The sequence below is a fragment of the Mugil cephalus genome, chromosome 19, assembly GCF_022458985.1.
Source record: "Mugil cephalus isolate CIBA_MC_2020 chromosome 19, CIBA_Mcephalus_1.1, whole genome shotgun sequence".
Lineage (NCBI taxonomy): Eukaryota > Metazoa > Chordata > Actinopteri > Mugiliformes > Mugilidae > Mugil > Mugil cephalus.
Window position 1 is genome coordinate 12,525,475 of NC_061788.1, and position 20,952 is coordinate 12,546,426.

Consider the following 20,952-nt stretch of genomic DNA (forward strand, 5'->3'; position numbering starts at 1 on the left):
AAACAATAAAAGATTCCGGTAAATGACAGAAACCAGATTGGCCGACCGCCTGCGACATACTGACATTAAATGAGAAATTATTAGTTGAAGACAGTGCTGCCTTGGGTTATTTGTAGCTTTAGGAAAGTCTTGTTAATGTTTCAAAACTTTTTTCATTTTTTTTTTTTTCCAAAATTAGTACAAGGAGGCCATCGGAAATACTGCGGCGTCTGCACCATAAAACACCCTTAAAGCAAAGCACTGGTCTTATTGTTCCATGTCACCATCTCAGAACATCTTTGTTTATGCGATGTGGAGGTCGTGTCTCTTCGCACAGGAGTCTGGCAACCTTCTGAAGAGGTGTTTATTCATGGTTCTCTCGTTGCCGCTGTTGACACGCCGATCCGCGTCCGTTTCCATTTTAAGAGTATGTCGTGCATTCCAGCTGGATGACAAAAAAATAATGCACTCGACGGGCGAAAAAACAGAGCTTTAAAAGGACTGGACGCGGATTCGTTTAAAACGGTGACATTCTTCGCAATCAAAGCGCTCGGGATTATTAAGGCTGTCACTGATGGTTTGCATTCGCGGAGATTCAGCAGCTCGGCCGTAACTGTAGTTTATCTGTATGTTAGCTTATCGTAAGACCTCCTTTTTTTTTTTTTTTTTTGCCTGTAAGTGCTTTAATGTGTCTGTAATTAAAGTTAACTGCCAGGGCCATTTTTGCCGAGCTGGTTTGAAGACCATAATGTGTTCAAAGCCACCAGCTCGACCGCAATGAAACAATTAGAATCACTGAGCCAAACTGCTGGTCCCTAATGGCTTTCTCCTCCTAGGCATGAGCAATCAAGACTTATCCAAGGCATGACCAGCAGAGCCAGAGTGGGACCGGTGTCAGCTCGCCTGGGCTGGAGTCCGCAACACTTGCCGATCCAGGATCTGCGGAGCTCTTCGGGAATAAGGAAGATCACAGACGTCAGCTGTGGGTGCTGACCCCGGATCGGCGTCGCCACTCAGCAGGAATTCGAAGCGAGGGCCTCGGATTGCGACGCTAGTTTACGCCGAAACCACAGGACAATGAGGCTGAGTCACTTCTTTCCGAAGAGGAAGGGTAAAATAAATAAATAAATAGATAAAAAATTCTCGGAGAAATATGCCCACATCTAAACAAAACTGCGCGTTCAACATTAGCGAGGCTGCAGTTTAATATTTACTCGTCCCGCGACAAGTGCGGCATCACGTTATCCATAAATCTAAAACGAGCCGCGCTTTTGAAAGCAAGTGTTGCTTACATGAACAACACTTGAATGATCTATTCCAGAGAGGGAAGCCCCCACAGCTTTCCTAAAAAAAGATCAGAAAAAAAAAAAAAAAAAAAAAAAAGTGTGGCAGCGCTTCACTGAATCCAACAAATTGTTTTCTGGTGTGACGAAACATTTTTTCCCCTCATGGACAACTGACTTCCAACATCTGAGTCTTGTTAGGACCTACACAGAACAACAAGTCTGCAGGGCAACGCAATGAAGAGATCAGTCAGAAATTGATCAGTGACTGATTATAAGTTCAATTGTAATTTGTGCTTACCATGACCACGGAGCAATGATTACACAGTCTGAAAACCTCAACGCAATGAAAGAAGGGTCAGTGACATCCTCTGTTGTGTGTGTGTTGTCAATCTACACCCCGAAGTCAAGCCACAGAGCCACTGACCAGATGTTTTTTCTCCTCGTTGCTCTACAGTTTGACAATTTTCCTGTCTCGTTTTCTCACTCTTTGATTCTTTTTTTCTTCTTTTTTTTCCCAGAGAGTTTCCCCTCTCCGTTCGCTTCACAAGGGCCAATTCATTCAGCTGTAACAGCAGGTTTAGTTCCCAGTGCCCGATATACAGAATGAGCTTCTACGACCAACAAGGCTGAGTATCTACGATGCCACACACTCGCCTTAATAACAGCACGTGCAAGAATGCAGCCGTAAATTGCTTTAACCTATAATTGTATAAAACAAATCTTTTCATTATTTTTACTACTCGGCAACACTCTAGCTTCTATTTTTTGCGCGTCTGTACTCCAATTACAGTCTTCACAGATTCTCCCGCAGGAACAATACAAAAAAAAAAAAAAAAATGGGCAACACACCAAGTAAAACATACCCTACATTTTACTGTAAGGAAAGGATTCTCAATTACAGCATTAACATGTTGGAGGAGCGCGCTGCAAAGTGCTGTCCACGGTGCTGAACGTTGCCAACGTGACATGTTAACGGTTAACGACGCGAACGCACCGTGTGCCAGGTGCATATAAACTACTCTGATAGGCGACTAATAGTTTCAAGTTATCTTTCCAAGCTAATTAAATTGCAATACAGGCTGTGTAGGTTTGGTTTTGCCGACAAACGAGCACCCCGGAGACGTCTTTGTCAGCTTAAAAACTGTGCTTATTTGATCACCAAATTGTCACTTCTTCCGTAGTTTTATGATTGAGCTCATAATTAGACGCAGTCCTGTTTAGTCTAGACTAAAAGGTGATATCGCTTTGTTGAGCACACGCAGTAAGTAGTTGTAGCTTTTGGCCTATTACATAAGAATAAGAACATTCTGCAATGATTGATCATCATTCTACTACAAAGTTTAGTACAGTGGTTGGTTTTCAACTAAACAAACCGTCAAATCAATCTTTACCATCTGCAACGTCGGGCCCTCAGCGGGAACTAGGAATAAAGCTGACATGAATGACAGATAGTTGGCAGCAACCAACATCTGTCTATTCTCAGTCAGAGTGACCCCCGCGGAGGAAGGCAAATACTAAGTGCACCGCATTTTTTTTTTTCTCGTTTTTTTAGACGGTTATTTCTGCTCAACTGAAGTATCCCCAAACACAATGCTTTGGAAATCCAAACGCACTAACGCACAAACTAAACAGGTAGAAGCGCGGCGCGGCGCAATAACTCAAACCCGTCTGCAGTTCACCACGGAAGGGGAGAGAGGAGATATGGCTGTTGTCTGACAATGTGAAAAGGAAATTAAACAATACTGAAACCAGACAGTAGGCCCAGATTCTTTAAAGGTGAAACGCGGCAACGCACGAAAGGTACCACTTTCATCCGAGGCGCGCGGGGAGATGTTTATCTGGAGATCAAACTCCCGAATGATCAAGGTCAAGAAATCCCTTGATACTATCTGTCAAAACAGCTCGGGGAAAGAGGAGATTCGGCTCAAGACTGCGCGGTGGATTTTCATGTAAGAAAAAGAAACACTTTAACATTTCCAGGCAATCGTGGGTCACGGAGGGACAGGAGTTTTTTTTATGTTGTCTAAACACGAGCACATGAGAAGAACCAGAGTACGAGACCTAATTTGGGTTTCACGAATTTGGCTTTGTCATCTGGCTATAACTTAGTCGGCGACACTTTCATAAACTGACCACACAGTTAGATCTGTCAGTCATGTTCGGTCAATATGTTTAGTTTGATGTGTGGTAATTCATTTAGTTTCATAAGTAGAGAACTCGTCAGACACTGAAATATTCTGCAACCAAGACCCAGCCCTGAAAAGGACAAAACCACGAGGATGATGGACTGACAATGCTGCAAACGGACGGAGGAAGAGATGAAGAGAGACTTTTTCTTTCCATCTTTCTGACCTGCTCTGCTCAACTGCTGGGGTTTGGTCTGGAAATGGGAGGAGACAAAAGTGGGGGAGAGGGAGGGAAAGAGAAAATGGGCTGGGACAGACTACTACACCCCACTCTCCCGCGCACACATACACACACACGCACACTCACACAAACGCACACAGCTCTTCAAAGCCAAGTGGTTTTAATAGACGTCCAATTACACTAAGAGATGACATCTGGGCAACTGCAGGAGATAAATAAGGTGAAAGGAAAGACAAGATTCAGTCACCTCAGAGAAACTCCAGATAAGCAGGGAGAGCGCTGCTGATAGAGATAGGAGAGAGGGAGAGGCAAAAGGAAAGAGGGAGGGGGCCAAAAGGAGAGAGAGAGAGAGCCACACACGGGAGGAAAGAGGAGAGGCGACGCGCCGCTCCAGCATTCAGACTCTGAGAGGCAAGGACAGAGGACAGACAGGGAGCTCGGCTCACTCTGACAGACGCGCAACGAGAGAGGCGAAAAGAGACGGCAGCTCGCGGGCTCAGTTTCACACTCAAGTAACTTCAAACCAGCTCAGGCAAAACAAGAGCGACAAAGAGAGGAAAAGAAGAAGAAGAGAAGAAGAAGAAAGTCGGGATCCTGTGACTATTTTTTGCGTGCGCTCTGCCTCGCGTGGATTTCTCTGGACATTTAACGAGAAGCAGCATTAATCCATTTTTGACTTCCTGTTTTTTTTTTTTTTATTTTATTTATTTACTCTGTACTAAGCACTTTGACATCTTTTATTTAACCTCCTCCTACTGCATTCCTGCTCTCCTCATCCCTGGACTGAAGGAGATTAATTATCTGGGACACGTGTGTGTGTGTGTGTGTATGTGTGGAGTGGATTTTTAGGAGCATATATGAATGACCTGACAACGTGCGCTTGGATGCGAGAGCGCGAGTGTATGTTCAAAACTTTAGGATTTTAAGAGCGTGTTTTCGTGTGAGCAAACCGGGAGCAAAAGAAGCGGCAGCCTTGGGAGGAGAGGGAGGAGGAGGAGGAGGAGGAGGAGGTGAGAGGTCCTTGAGGAGAGCCCCCCGTAGTCCTCGTCGTGAGGTGATCTGAGTTATGGATGTTGATGCATTCCTGTGGCGCTTCTGAGGAATAAACAGCACCGGGGACTACAACAGAGTCAGCCACTGGACGGCGGGCTCCACCACCACCACCACCACCGCTAATATCGCTGATAACTCTGAATCTGCTACCTAAACTCAGCCCGACTGCAGCCATACTGTCTCCCCGCCAGGTTCCATCGCCTACACTCCCGGCGAGGTCGTGGGATCCCAGACGAAGGAGGTTTAGCCGGTCGGGCAGGGGGGGTTTCTCCCACTCTTGTTCCCTCTCCCCGCACCCAGCTCAGCATGCCCCAGCCCCTGAGCACCTCCACAGCTCTCCCAGCTCCACTACCATGTGTAGATGGACAGTGACACAAGGTGCACCGGTCGCCTGGTTCTCCTCCTTCCCCCCGCGCAGACCTCCCTCGTTCCTCCCCTCCTTCACGTTGCTGCTCCTGCTGCTCCTGCTCGGACCGTCCTCGTCCTCGCCGCTGTCCGCTTCGCCCGCAGACCCAGGGAGGAGGCAGGATGCGCCCGGGGAGGCTTCTCCCCACTCCCCCGTCTCACCTCCGTCACCTTCCTCATCACCCGCGTCGCCCCGCGCATCCTCCGCGAGGTTGCCACGGGCGACCAACGTGTCGTCGTCGTCGTCGTCGTCCGCGGCGGTCGTCGGCCGTCACGTGCGGAGCAGCTACAAACATCTACAGGGAGACGTGCGCAGGAGGAAACTGTTCTCCTACCAGAAATTCTTCCTCCGCATCGACGGGGAGGGGAAGGTCAACGGCACCAAAAGCGAAGACGATCCATACAGTAAGTCCGGCTCCCTTTTATCTTTTAATGTGTTCTTCCATCCTCTCCATCATGAACTAGATTCAACCCCAGAAACAGAAACTTGGGAGGATTACAAATAGTTTTTTTTAATACTTTCGCTAGATATTTAAGTTTCCGTATTATTTATGTGACGGTATCAAGACTGTAGGCAGTAAAACGCGATCCAAGAGCAGCAAAAGGCCCCGCTATCTGTCAGGGAGGACGCAACGGCAAAAGGCGCACGTGTTACATCTCACTCCACCTCGCGTGTTTATCATCCGCGACGCGGAGGCCGACGTTTCTTTTTCTGGGCGACCGTGCAAATTAAGACAGGTGACTGGGCACACGGGCAAATAAAAGAGCCGGCGCGTTCCGAAATCTTTTCACCATGTGCAGAGGGCAGGCACATTTCTCTGACTACAAAGAGTTGGGGAAAGGCGAGCATGACACAAGAAGAGCAGAAGAGGAGGAAAAAACAAAACAAGTAAGGCAGGCAGATAAAAAAAAAAAAAAAGAGAAACGATGCACTGGAACCAATTAGAAATTGCCCAGAGAAAGTTCTTCCTCTTTGAGGAAATATCTAAAACACAGCTATTACCGAAAACCCTGTGGACAGAGACAAGTACGCTCCTTCCCCTGCTGCTATTGTGCTGCCGCTCTAATAGCGGTGGGCACATGCTAAGTATGAGGTTATAATGACTCGAATGCGGAGTAATAACCGTGCAATTCCCGCTCCTTTTGTCGGTGCATTTTGCGGGCTGAGAAGTATGATTCCAACCTTTATTTATCCTAGGAAGGGTCACTGAGCACACACGCTCGTTTGTCAGCGCCACTCAGCCTCATGTTCGCACAGTTTCGCTCACTTTTTTTTTTTTGAGTGAGTCTCAGTTCTGATGTGTCCACCGCTAGGCACCGGGAAACTCTGCTGGGTACTCTTAAAGCAATCCGGAGCACCACAGCTGCAGCTCGTGATAAAGAAAAATGTTTTGACTGACTCAATCACGGCAAAATGCAAATGCAAGTTTCAGCGGAATAAAATAGACTGTGCAATGACTAGATAGTGTGCGAATTTCAACCAACAACGTAGAATTTAAAGGCTCGGCAGAATCAGCTGCGACTGATCCAGAACGGCGAATCGGCCGTTATCATCCCGCGGTCCACATCTCTATCTTCTAGTTAAACACATCTGGAAGTTCTCCAAGGCTGCCAAAGTCCTCTGGCTTTGTGAGCAGCAGCGCAGAATAACTGCACCGCCTGAGGCCACACTGACAGTAGTTGCTGAGAGAGAGCAGAGCGTTACTCCCACGTCTACCTGGCCAGAGTTTCCCCCGCTGGTCCGCCGAATCAGGCGGGCGACGTCTGAAGAGCGGCCTGATTTCTCACAAAACAGGCCGCGCGATGTCTACTGTATCTGTTTGATTCTGTCGCAGCTTGACAAGCGTGTGCGTGTGTGTGTGCGTGTGTGTGTGTCTGGGAATGCGACCTTTGTAAATAGGTCTTCATCGCTCACACACCTTCGTACACATGTCGTAGGTTTGCATGCATCTGTCTGTGGTGCTGTACGCTCTTGTGAGCGCGACAGCGAAACCTTAAATCAGACTCATCGCCACACACCACACACACGATTTCACACCACACTGGCGACAAGCCTCACCGACGCACACACACACCACACCACCACCACCACACACCCAAAAAACACACACACACACACTAGAGCACAGAGAGGCCAGTCTTGCACATGGCCTCCATATGGCAAAGCCCACTTTTATTAGGGCCAGGGCCAGTGTGAATGTGTGTGTGTGTGTGTGTGTGTGTGTGTGTGTGTGTGTGTGTGTGTGTGTGTGTGTGCGTGTGCGTGTGTGTGCGTGTGTGTCACTCAGACACCAAGGCTCTGCCAGACATGGCTGAAGGAATTTCAATTAGCGTCTCTTCCTCCCACCCCTCGCCTCGAACGCACACGTGCACACGCACATACGCGCACGCAGTAAAAGCTCAACCATTAGGGTGCAACGTGTCACTAACCATAATGGCACCGGGTCGCGGCATTAGAGGCACAATCCATCATTTTCAACACCTCTCGCCCAACTTGATTACGTTGGGAAATAGGTGAGAAGTTTCCAGAGGGGGGAGAAGAAATCCGAGCGCGACGACGTGGCCGCGTTGGCCATATTGAGTGTTGGCAGCGTATTAAGTGAGCACGAGCCCGTATCTACCTGATAGCAAGTGCAGATGTTGAACGTGTTTCGGATTACGGGATGATGGGCGAGTAATTTAGCAGTGATGAAATGATGATTAAATAATGTGTGCGTCTGCACATCATCAGGCCACGCTGTACGTCCACATGCTTGTTCATATATATATATATATATATATATATATATATATATATATATATATATATATATATATTTATAGCATGCGTGTAGAGCGTTGTAGATTTTTACCGTAACGCGCAACCTCCTCCTACTCTGCATCTCCTCTTGAAATAAGCAAAGAACAAATTGTTCCCTTCAAATAAACCAAACAGAACCTAATTAAATTCTAGTCGTCTCACAGTGAACATGGATGTGGTTTTCCACATACGACGGGGGCCCGCACTTTAGCATGACTGCTCCTCATCATGAGATTTCCACGGCTGCATATCTAGCCTTGTTTATTTTTACATTTCTGATTATAACATCGTTCGTACATATAGCGTGATGGAGGAGCAGAGGCGATAGAACCAGAGCGACCGCTTCAAAGCTACACGCAGACTTTTTTGGATAAATTAGTTCTTTGATGCATGTTTCTGGCCCGAGCTCATTAGAAACACATGGCTCTTTCGAGATAATTCAAAGACAACTCGCAGAGTTTGTTCTGCATGTAACGTACTATATCATGATGCCATATAATAAATAACAACCGGGCATTGAAGTTTGAGCTAACTCAGGTGTAGACGTCGACCCGAGACCTTATTTGTCAAGAAGCGGGGCCTTTAGGAAAGCGTTACACAGAGAACGAGCGAGGGAACTGCAGTGTTTATCATGCTCTAGTAGTCTGGTAATGTTCAGGAGGTCAGATTGCAAATGAGTGTCATTAGACCATGTCAGAGGTGATGAAGAAGTTTTAGCTCCGGCTCCGGGGTCGAGGCTCTCTTCCACCGCCGAGCACTTCTAATCATCTTGTCAAACTTGAGGTCGGTGCATCCCTCAAGTTCCGAGGCACGTATCGTTAATTCACGCTCACCAAGCGCGTGTCTGTTTGTCTATTCGCGAGCGTGCGCTCAGAGCCCATCCATCCGTCTCACCTCATAAGGCCTTCAGAACGAGGCGCTCCGGTCTCGGTTTGGAAACGTTGCGCGGCTGCCATGTGATTAGCATCGATCCTGCCAACTGACCATGAGCAACAAAAGTGTCCTTGTTTTCTTCCCGCCATGTTGACCACATCTTGTCACATCTTGGTTACAAACAAATCAATATAGCAATGAAACAAATGGACATGTGTTTGCAGTTGGACCGCAGACTTGTGCTCATCTGAAGCTCCATTACCGTTGAACGGTGCCAACACGGCTACAGTCGGAGCTTTGATTCCCGCTGCGGCCACCCGGATTGTGAAAGCTACCACACGCGCTAACTAACATCAATCAGACATTGATCAGCGACGCGGATGACGCCAACAAACCACAATTCGTGGAAAGTCTAATACACTGAACATTATTCTGATTTAGTGCAGGTTTTCCACGTCCAGGCTAATTACGCAGGCCTTCCCCCCTCAGATCTGACCTCTACCCATTGACCCGAGTCAGGAAGCTTTGTTAGTGGAAAGGTCAGCGCTACGCAAAAGGGCGTCGCTTTCGGCTGCTCCGTTATTCCGCCGCCGTCGCGTAGCCGCGGGTCGCAAAACTCGCACGCTCACAAAATCCGCCAGGCTAATTTGCAATGAGTGATGTGCGCGTCGACAAAAATGTTCTCTCAGCACGGGTTTAGAAGACAAAAAATAATGATGTTCCAGACTCCCACTACAAATAAACACATTTCAAGGAGATTTCGGGAGTCCAGAGTCTGCACACTAATTGAAGGAAATCACATCCAGTTCTTCAAAACCCGAGACGAGTATTTACTGAGCGGGTTTTCCACTACTTTTGGGACAATTAGGCTCAAAATGGAGCGAAATGGTTTTTTTTGCAGTTACGCAAAAAAAAGAAGCAAAATGCACCAATAAAAACCTCAGCTTCTTTCTTTCACTTTCTCTTTTAGTGAATGCAGAAAAACTTCAAAACTATAACGGTTTCTTAAACTGTGTCCCATAAGTGACTCAGCAATGTTGACACAAAACAAAGTTGCAGCAAGTGCTCCTGCGTTTTTTTTTTTTTTTTTTTTTTTTCAAACATCATCTCGAAACGAGCCCCAGGTTTTCCCCCTTTCCGTTTTCTGGATGTCTTTACTTTGCCGCTGGTCTCCCCCCGTTTCGCTGCTTGATGAGAGAGTTTAAGGTTTCTCGTGGGAAAAGGTAACAGTGTGGCCCATAAAAGAGAGTTATGAGGAGGTGCTGGATGCGGCGGAGGTTAGTGTCAGCGTTGCTTTTCATTTAAAGTCGCTCTGACATCTTCATGGACTCCTCTCTGCAGCGGCCGTAAATAAAAGCGGCGTGCAAACGTCACCGCGGGAGCTTGTTCAGGAAACGCTGAATGGAGCGCTCTTAAAGCCGAGCGCTCGCCATCAGCAGTCACATGCTCTGAATGCACACGGTAAACATATACCGCCTGCACACTTCCACACTTTTACTCCTCGTGACCTTCGAGCCGACTCCACAGACTTTAATGTTGCTCATGGGAGAAACAAACAGGACATTATTAGCAGCGTTCCTGCCTGGTTGTAAACCAACATAATGGAAAACCATTCAAAGTAATGAGTCAAATTTGTTAAAGCTGTTCGCTTTATTCGCGTCGTAACATCCCGAAAGAAACAATCTTCTCGCACAAACAAGCGAGACCGATGAACTCGAATTATTTCGGTTCCCGCGTCCTTTCGTCCAGACGCTGGATCGGAGTCAGGTCTGAATCGCGACTCCTCCTTTAACCATAAGCTGTCAATGTCCTGTACAAACATTACATAACGCTTGTTGTCTTACATAACGGAAACGTTACTGTAAATGATAGATGGCTTCGTCTTGTGCCTCGCGAGATGATTAAATGCGTAGTGACATCAAATCAAAGCGCTGATAATTTTGGCAGCTAACAAAGGAGCTGTTACATAATGAAACCTCTGGCCCGTATTATGACAAGAGGTGCAGATGTTTTGTGTCATTTGTGTCTGAATGCTGTTGTGAATAACTATACTTAGAAAATGATAGTTCTCGTATGTGGGACAAGTTTCTGAAACGTTAGCTCCCGTAGCTCCCACTGATTTCTATCGATTATTATCTCTAGTGTCCAAAAGTTGACCTATTTAGGTCATTTTCTAGATTCTCCTTCTATCCAACGCACGGTTCATTGTGAAAGTCAAGACGTGCAACGTGACCTTTAACCTCATTACTACCCACAGACGGTCATTTCTGGAGCATGTGCGGGGACGTTCCAGAAATGCTGACTCACACACACACACACACACACACACATGCTGCGAATGATCACAACAATGCCTCTGCAGTTAATAAAAGCCTCCCATGGAGATATCTGCGAGGATATTTCTTCAGTTTTCAAGAGCTGGTTTTCCACCGGGCCCCGTTGCCAAGCGTCACTGAAGACAACGACAGGATCTGTCTCATTTTTCCATCACTGTTTACATACTCTCTGTCATCGGCGCTTGATATTTTCCCCATAAATTCACTCCCTTGTCGATTAATGTGTCAGCTGCAACGAGACTGAAACAAGAGCCAGATTTCTGCAGGCGGGCGGAGGCAGCGCCGCCACGAACGCAACCAATCAGGCATCACCTTAAACAAAAGTCTTTCGGTTGCAAATCGTCTCTCCGTGAGATCTCCCGATGCTTTGGCGCACGAAGAGTCGGTCGCCGTCCGCGAAGGCTCTTGAATTTGACATCCGCGCCGCTGACGGTCGGCCTCTTTCGATGCATATGTTTTGCGGAGGATTCCTTTAGAGTGCGAGCGCGTCCCGGAGAGATGGAGAGACGTAGAAAAGAACGGGAGGATAGTCTGAAGTAATGCAAACATGTTGCCCATTCAGCACAGCTCGTTTCGGCGATGTCCTAACAGCAGCCCAACAGTCTAAATAACAAATTACTGCAAAGTTCACTTTGGAGTAAACAGTGATGGGAACTTGTTAGCATCATTTACAGAACGGGAAATTGCACTATTTGCCACGTCAGCAACACACTCATCTCAGTAGAGCAGTGAGGTAATGTTTTATAATCTTGTTGTAATCAAAACTAGTACTTATTTCATGACAGACACAAATACATCAGAGGGAAGTTTTGAATGGAAGCTAATGCTTTGTCCCTCCATTGGTCCGTTGAACTCTTCATACCGGGGGTAACAGTGGCTTCTTGCGACAGAAAAAAAAAAACAAACTTTGCGCCTCATGTAAATCGCACTTTTACAAATAAAACAAGCATCTGATTTAGTTGATTAATGGCCTGACGGTACGAGACACCGCTCTGATTCGCTTCCAGCTCGTAAAACGCGAGGAGTTCTTTTCTTTGTCGCACTGAGCTCTGGAAATGTTCCCCCCCCCCAATCTTTAACATCAAGCAAATAATTGTCACTCATCGCGCGCGTAATTTAGAGAAATAAAACGAAAACGAGCCGTAGCCGCGCTAAAAGCGCAACTATGCGACAAACAAACGCCTAAAAAGCCTGATGCTGAAAGTGTCGTTTCGGCGTTAGCCTGGTGCCTGTGAACAGGCTGAATTAATGGCCAGTAAAAGCAGTGGGAGGTGAAGAAAAGCATCTGTGACAGATAACATCCAGGGCTGCTGCCATGCAGAGACCACGTGCTTTGGGGGAAAAAAAAAGCCCCCGACCAAATACACACACCTCATGTTCTCCCGCTCTCCTCCATGCTCACCCCTAACCCTGCAACACACACACACACACACACACACGCACACGCACACGCTGCATGTAATGGAGTCATCAAAGGTAGAGCAGAGCGCCGCGAGTCGAGTCCAGAGAGGCATCTGGACAGTCTGGCCGTCTGAACAGAGCGGTGAGGAATGCCAGATAATTACTCTATCCGCGCGCGTTCGACATTAATGAATGTGCAGGGAGACACGAAGAGAGCGAAAAAGCGGCGAAACGGAGAGAGAATGTGACAAACCAAATAATGTTTGTGCATGTCCGCGCATAATATTTGTGGTCTAAAACAACAAGATCTCTAAAGCCGAAAGTCCATCGGTGACAAGTTCGAACCACAACAGTTGGGCAACATCGCTCTGGCAGCTGAGCCGTAAATGAAAAATGTGTGAAACGCAGACAAGCGTCGCAGCGCTTTGCCCAAAAACATAACTCCTGTGAAATGTTTTGACAGGAGCTCGCGGCTTTGATACTTGGTCGGGTTACAGAGTTGACGATGTTAAAGGGATCACAGTTCCTCAGGTGGTTGGGTTTAACCCGTTTGCATCGGAGCAGCTGGTCTTAGACGCGCGTGACATAACTTCAAATTCCTCGCGTAGGGACGACGAGCCACAGCGATGAAAGTTCACGCTGTCTGTTTAAACTAAGAGATTTCACAGGTCGACCCCCACAGGTTCGACGTTGCGCGCTCAGGAGAAGAAATGAAACCATTATCAGAGCAACAATAAGCCAAATAACACAGCGAGAACCAGGTCAGACGCGACATTTGCAACCAATTCTGAAATTTATTTATTTTTTAATAAAAACCCGTTTATCAAAATTGAATTTGTAGAAACGTTTCGTCCGCGTTGCCAACCAGAACCAGGCCTCCGCTCCCTCCGACGCGTCTGCCAGCGCGAGCTTTGATGTGGCCACTTAGCGCGGGGATGATACTGTTGTCCGCCATGTCAGTCTGAACCAATAAAATGCATAAAAAACAGCCGTTTCTACTCCGACCAAACATCTTCACCAGCTCTCGACAAGCAATGTTCCCGGTCGAGAGATGTTTGTTCTTTCTCAGACTTCATAAAGAGCAGGAAATATTCAACTCGACTCGAAATGCAAATCGTTTAATCCTTTTAAAAACTGCGTGTGGCCTCGATCCTGTAGCCACTAAAAAAAAAAAAAAAAAAAAAAAAGTACCGTTATGTCCTAATACAACGGAGTAGTCTCATATTTTTAATTCATATCTGATTTATGCACGCTGGTGGTCCATTTTTTTTTTTCCTCTTTGAATTCTTCTATTCTATTGTATCTTTTTTTTTTCCCCCTTCCCCTTTGAGTCTTTGGTGGTTGCAGGGACTTAAACTCTCATGTCACAGTGAATACAAGACATCGTCTGTCACTCCGGTGTTTGCCCCGGAGAGAAAAAGGATCTCAGTGTTTTTGTCCTAAACTGGTGGAAATGAAATCTTAGACGTAGTCCACAAGTGACAATTATTTCACAATACAGAGCGAGCCCTCTCCAGGCTGTGGGCCCGCAGGCGGACCCACTCACAGCTGGTCACCGTGTCGAGGTCACGAAGTGAACAACCGCAGTATAATCTTCAAAAAAGCCCCTGGATAAACAGTGGAAACATTTTCACAACCTCCCTTAACCTTTAGGTTCAGCTGGAGTCTCCCTGACCGTGTTTCCAAAGGGGGCCAGACGGAGGTCGACGGGAGGTCTGCGCAAACGCGTGTCCCCCCCCCCCCGTGTGTGCGCTTGTGAGGTTTTTTAATACACATACGCGACTGAACCTGAGAAGCTTTGATCGACGACCGAACGCTCATCGACACGGACCGAGGCGTAGATTATCACTTCCCTTTCGATTGCCTCGTTTCACTTTCCTCTCCTGCGGCGGTTTTTTGCGGCGGTTTACCGGAGAATTAGCGCAAATTGCCGTTCAAATTCAAACACTCGGTTAACGATGAGGCACGGAAACGTCCGTGAAGATTTGTGTGAGCTGGGTCGAAATTTGCGCTAGATCAAGATGACAGCTGGAGACGCGGATCTAACGTGACAGGCGTAAACTCCACCGGCACCAAAAATCACAATCAGCTGATATTATTACCGTAATAAAATCAAACACCACGGCTCTGAGTCACAGCGGAGCTATGATTTGGCTCGGAAACCCCCGTCAAACATCGCAATGGTCTTTATGAAGTGGTTAATGAACAGTTACTTTCTTGTTTGAAGGCCAGGTTTTGTTTATTTGAACTTCTCCCGTCAGTGTTGCGGCTCGGGTTTGACTGGCAAAGGCCGCCTTGGCTCGCCGTCACGAAATTCATAGTGTTGCCCTGTTACACGCAGGTGTTTGCCCTTGGTAGTTCCTTAAAAAAAAAAAAAAATTTAAAAAAAAAATGTAAAATGTTGATAGCGGCAAATGTCCATGCCTTTTAAATTAAGTAAACCTTTTGCTATTTGTGCTTTCAGCGTTGGATCATAAAAGTTAATAGCATAAATTCATAGTAAAGATGTCGGGCTCGGGTCCAGGTGGCACGGGGAGGGGAAAAAGTGAGAGAGGAGGAATATGCATAAACAACCTCGACACGCAAATAAGACGAGGCGCTGGATTAGAGAGCGAAATGATGTAAGGAAGTTTCGAAGGTAAGAACTTGCTGAGTATCGATCGCAAAAAACTCACACGAGCTCATGGCCCTGTTTTCCCTCCCTTTCCTTCGCCATAAACCGCGCTGCTGCTGCAATCCAAGCCTTTTGTTGCAGGCAGGCTTTTTAACTCGCAGAGGGGCTGCTTCTGGTAACTGGCGAAGGGGGCCATAAAAAAGCCCTGTGCTTTCGGTTTTCGACAAACCACATCAAACAGACGGAGGGAAAAGGGTTTGAACAGGTGGACCGGGCCTTCAGCGCGGCAGATTTTTTATTTTTTTTTTTTTTTACGTCTCACAGCTTAGAAATGTCAGCTGCGGAGCAGCGAGAGGGAACATTTTGAACCTGATAGATCAGTGTTGTGTTGCGGTACACGTCTAGGGTGAGTAATGGACTTAACATAGCACGCCAGCATGATGCAGCGGGAGCTACGAGAAGAAAAAAAAAAAAGAAAAAAAAAATCTTGTTTGAGTTTGGAAGTTTCAGGATGCCTTATTGACCAAAATGAGCGCGCTGAGGAGATAGATAAATGCTCCAGCCAAGCACAAACAAGTGCAAACAGACGCACGGCCAAAAACAATAAAAAAAAAAAAAAAAAGAAGCAACATAAACATGCACACAAGAGAAGACTGTCACTGCGGAACATCAAGTAAATTTTTATGTACTTCTACGCCTCCAAATGGAAAACAGTCTCCGCCGCTGCTTTTTCCAAAGTAATGAGATTTGAGAAACACTGGGAGACGACAGTGACACATACTGCGGGTTAAAGTAATAAACATGCAAATGCTGACAGAGGGGACCAATTAAAGTGTCATCCTCTCAATTCAGACTATGAGAAAATCATACTGGGGCTGCGGAGCGGTGCAAATCTGGAAAGAGAAGGGACGAGAGCGAGGAAAGCGGATAAGATGTGAGATACGATTCACATAAGGGGACAAATTGAGCGGCTTTGCTCCTCCCGTTAGCGGCAGCTCAGATTTGTGAAACAGACCTTCTGACATAGCGTCTTTACTCTTGCCCTCCTAACTATTCCTGCAAATGGCTTCACTTTCTACCGGCCCCTTCAGCTAATCCTCTCAAACCCCTGATAGTTTTATGGCTCGGCGTAACCGACTTAAGGACGAGAGAAGAAAGGGCCGGCGACCACAGCTTAAACCGGTAATTGGTTCAGGCTTGAAAAACGATACGGACGCCTTGACCTCTTGCCAGCCTGGCAGCCAGAGAGCCTCTCTCTCCGTCCCCCCGTCCCCCGTCCGTGTGCCTGCCTGTGCTCCCCTGGTCAGAAAAACAAACACAGAACGCAGAAATGTTTTTTTCCTGGCTCGCACCTCGGTCCCAGGGCGTGAAGCCCGCGAGCGAAACCAGCAAACGAGCAGGGGGCGAGAGGCCGGCCCGAGGCGCGTCGCATGGCGGAGGAAAAAAACAGGTACGCGGGACTGGGCTTCGCTTGTGAGGAAGAAATTTGTGTTTTTCTCATTTTTCGCGATCTGTGACAAAGATCTCGAATGATTTCGAATGAACATCACTTCTGACTAATGCCAACTACAGCCTGTTAGTCATCGTCAATTTAACTGAATCACTTCCTCGTTGAAGTCAGCAAAAACCGAGAACATTTCTTCACGGGAAAAATAGATTTCTGCTCGCTCGCGGAGTCATAAGCAAATCAAAGTGGTCTGAAGAACCGTCTGGGGGCCTTATTGTTGCTCTATAAATAGTCTCCGCAGGATCTAATGACAACGAAACAAAACGCGACACCGTCTGAGGAAGCGAACCGCACAAAAGGTTTGACATATTTGTCTCTCTCTGTCCCCACAGTTATTCTGGAGATCAAATCAGTGGATGTGGGAGTGGTGGCCATCAGGGGCCTCAGCAGTAACCACTACCTGGCAATCAGCAAGAAAGGAGATCTATACGGAGCGGTGAGTAGCGCTTTTTCTTTCTCAATGTCCCGTCCCTTTTTTTTATTTAAGGTATCTGACCTAAATTCCGCAGGTAATTGTGTCAAAACAAAGTGGTGACGCCGTTAGGTTTGAAGTTTCTTGAGGGCTTTATAAAACAATGGATAGGGCGGCAAGACGCACTATTCCAGAAATAGGAACCAAGAGTCGATCAATGCGAGCCCTCCTCTCCGCTACCTACCGCTCCTCCATTCACAAACAGGGGGGGGGGGGGAACACAATCCTTCAGTTTCTCTATTCTGCTCCGCTCCCTCCGGGGGAGAGCAGCCCTCGTTCCTTTCATCTGTTTCCTCTCACTCTCTCCCTCCTTTTCTTTTAATCCCGCTCTCCCCTTCTCCTCCTCGCTTTTGAAAGGCCCGATCTTTCGAGCACGTCTCTCCGGAGCCGCGGCGCAGATGAAATGACACACGGTGGACGCGAAAAAGAAAAAAAAAGAGGCGTTTTGTTGCACGGCCCCCGAAACTGAATTCCCATGACGTCTTCTGCACGGCCGAGAAGAAGGGCCCGGGCTCGATTACACTTGATGGCTTTACACAGTGACTTCTTTATCCCGGAGTGATCAATTGAAATCATTGTTTCATTATGACGGCAGATTAAGACGGAAGTGACACAAAAGGGGTTATGATTGCCTTTAGATTTTACCGTTCGTACCATGGACTTTGGCATGACCCAACCATTCATTTAGTAAAACAGTACTAGTGTTACTAGTTCCTGATTAACCCACTAATTACCAGTTAATACCGTTGTATATCCATCAACGGTATCGGTATGGATGGATATATCCATCCATCCATATATCCGTTGTATATCCTTAATCTAATGTTAACTACTTCCTGTCTACTGCCTTAAAAGTTACATGATTTAAACTATTGGGTTTAACCAGACTCATATACAAGACCTACCCCCATTATGTGATTACCGATACCTGGATCCTGAGTATATACACACACACGCATGTTTGGATTGTACCAAGCAGCAGTGTTGTTTTATAAAAAAAAAAAAGCTGCAGTGTCCATAAAATATTCTCGTTTCGCTTTGGGAACATTCAGTTTTACTCCTGGAACCAATTTGAACAGCTGTGGCCAGATACAGAGAGAGAGAGAGAGAGCGAGAGAGAGAAAGAGAGGGATGTACTAAGCATATGTGCGCTTGTGTGTGGGGGGGGGGGCATGTACATTTTTTTCTTTTACGAATATCAACTGCATCCTGTTAACTGGCTGTTTAAGTGACGTTAGCCTTAAGCGCGAGGGCAGCTTCCAGTAAACCCGGCGAGCGTTTCTTTCTCAGATCATTTTCTCTTCATTTACCAGTGGGTGGTCACTGCGGTAAAGCAAGCCACAAACATAGTGTCACGATGCTCTTTGGTGGCTGCGAGCTTAAAAAGTTTAAAATGTTATGCTAACCCTCCTGGCCATTCACCACGCTACACAACCCCCCCACCACCACCACCACCACCGCCGCCGCCGCCGCCACCACCAGCCCCCGGACACACAAACAGCACCGAGAACAATTCTCATTTTATGTGCACTTTTTACAATTGGGCTTGATTACACTGGGGGGGTGGCTCTTAAGCAACGGATGACCACTTGTTGATCCACAAGTATCAGCCTGTTATTGCTCTGCTCTGACAAGACCCTTAAGGCTAACTTAAACTTTAGCTGGCATGCACATTACAAAAAAAAAAAAAAGAAAAAAAAAAAAAGCTATAAAACAACAACAATGAAAGTCTGAGCTGTGACAAATATTTTCACTTAAAAAACAACAACAACAACAAAGAAAAAAGAAAATATTTAAGAGGCTTCTCATCTAGGAGTTAGCTGCGCTAACTTTGTGAAGGGGTTCCCATGTAGCAACTAGCAGCTAGCCCTTTACATGTCTATATGTTTAGAAACAAACTGCTGTCAAATACACTGGAAAGTCTGGAGTTTTGCAGTACGCGCCATTAGCATCTCCTCATGGGAGTCTGCACTTCAGTTCTTGTCTGGGAAACAACAGATGCTGAATCAACAAGGAGTCACCGAACATCAACCAACAATCAGACTAAATTCAGCGTAATAGTCCAAATACGGCCGCTGTGCTCTTCTTTGTTTTGAGGTCGGAAAGCCGGCGGATCTCCACTGTTTAGATGCTCGCGCACGGCGTCTGCGCCGCGGTGGTACACAGTCCTACTTTTCCCAAAGTGTGCATTTTGTTAGGTCTTTGTTTAAAGAGTTCCCACACTTCTGACAAATAGGATCAGGCCTTTTCAGCACTCCTGGCAGACAGAGCCACTATCACTGCGGAGGAACGTAAACATTGTCGAGGGTCAACGTCTTTCATACAAATTGATGTGTTGCTGCGGCCCGGGATGAAAAATTATTTCAAGAAAACAAATTTATTCGGTGAAAAAAACAGACAAAGACAAACAAGCATCGGGGAAGGTAGGATTAGAAAGTGTTTGGCTTTTTTGCACGAAAAGTGACTTTATCCCAGTGTTCTCTGCCTAGGAACTAATCAACAAACCGGCTATTTACTCCAACCACATGTACGTTCACTGTGTCACAGCCTAAAGTAGCCGCAGACTCATGGGAGTAGAAACCCCGAGCACTAAATTTAATCTTTAATTCTGTTCATCACATTAATACTCTACATTCTCCCCCACAGGAGAAGTTTGGTCCTGACTGCCGTCTAATCGAACGCATCGAGGAGAACAAGTACAACACCTACGCTTCGGCCGAGTGGCGCAACAAGAAGAGGCACATGTTTGTTGGGCTGAACACCAACGGGAAGCCGATGAAGGGAAAGAAGACGCGGAGGAAAAACACAGCCACTCACTTCCTGCCCCTTGTGGTGCAGCCGCGGTGACTCGACGCGTCGGCCGAGGGAGACGCTCCGCAGAGCGCGGGGCGCCGGACATATTTGGAGTTACAGCGACGGAGCTACATTGGACAGATCTGAACCCGATCTGTATGATGCACTGAGGAGGAAAAGGAAGGAAACCCATAGACATTTTGATCTCTGTTGGAAAAAAAGACATTTTTATTTTTAAAGAAAGAAATAAGATATATCGGTATACAATGTATATATTATTTTCAGTTTTAAGTTATAAAGTACACTGGCACAGTAAAAGAATATGGAAAGAGATGACTTCTGTGCCAAAATGTGATTTAGTAACTCACATTTCTAGATTTGTGTAGATGTGAAGTGCGTGATTGAGGGGAACCAAAATGACCAAGGACAACCGATCAGAAAACAGAGGAAAGTAGAGGAAGTATTATCATACCCCGACTGATACAGGAAGAGGAGAAGGGCAGTAAAGAAACAGTTTGCAGAGAGTTGAGAAAGCACCGACACAGCAGCAAGTCTAACACTATCATGTTTTTTTTTCCTTTGAATTTATTTATTTTGTGTAATATTTAACATAAAAATGAACAAAAACACAAAAAAAGACAAGTTCTTGTCTTTTTTTTTTTTTTTTTTACCATTTACGCTTCTCTTTTTGAATACTAATCATTTAAGCCTGAATAAATATAAAGAATATATTTGTCTTTAAGTTGTTGAGTTTGATTCCTTTTTAAAGTATTTTCACAAGCCTCTTCTTCCACAGCAAAGACTTTATAGAAACAAATAAATGAATAAACAATCAATAAAACACTAAAGGCAATTATTTAATGAACTGAATAAGATAATTAATTTACCCTCCATTACCCCCCCATCCTGCTGGGGATTGAACAATACAAGATGAGATAATTTTATACTATTAAAGATATCGGGCTACTTTAAAAATACAGCATCTCACATCATTTCACTTATGATCATGTAACTGTTTTTTATAATAGCTGAAATGTTGGGTTTGTAATAGCACTCTAGCTTTCTT

The 20,952-nt window shown here is 46.1% G+C and overlaps 1 protein-coding gene across 1 annotated transcript; it reads left to right on the plus strand.

Moving 5' to 3' along the window:
• The first annotated feature begins 4,738 nt into the window (after positions 1 to 4,738).
• On the plus strand, positions 4,739 to 20,628 carry fgf10a (fibroblast growth factor 10a). Its single transcript, XM_047570756.1, has 3 exons — positions 4,739 to 5,495; positions 16,954 to 17,057; positions 19,740 to 20,628. Exons 1-3 carry the CDS (start codon positions 5,039 to 5,041, stop codon positions 19,938 to 19,940), a joined length of 762 nt encoding a protein of 253 aa, XP_047426712.1. The 5' UTR covers positions 4,739 to 5,038; the 3' UTR covers positions 19,941 to 20,628.
• Positions 20,629 to 20,952: the final 324 nt, after the last annotated feature.

Bases quoted from the DNA above. Each gene is read 5' to 3' on its own strand.
- fgf10a (XM_047570756.1), top strand. From the start codon at position 5,039: ATGTGTAGATGGACAGTGACACAAGGTGCACCGGTCGCCTGGTTCTCC. The intron at 5,496-16,953 runs GTAAGTCCGGCT...CTGTCCCCACAG, and splicing joins AAGCGAAGACGATCCATACA to TTATTCTGGAGATCAAATCA. The intron at 17,058-19,739 runs GTGAGTAGCGCT...TCTCCCCCACAG, and splicing joins AAGGAGATCTATACGGAGCG to GAGAAGTTTGGTCCTGACTG.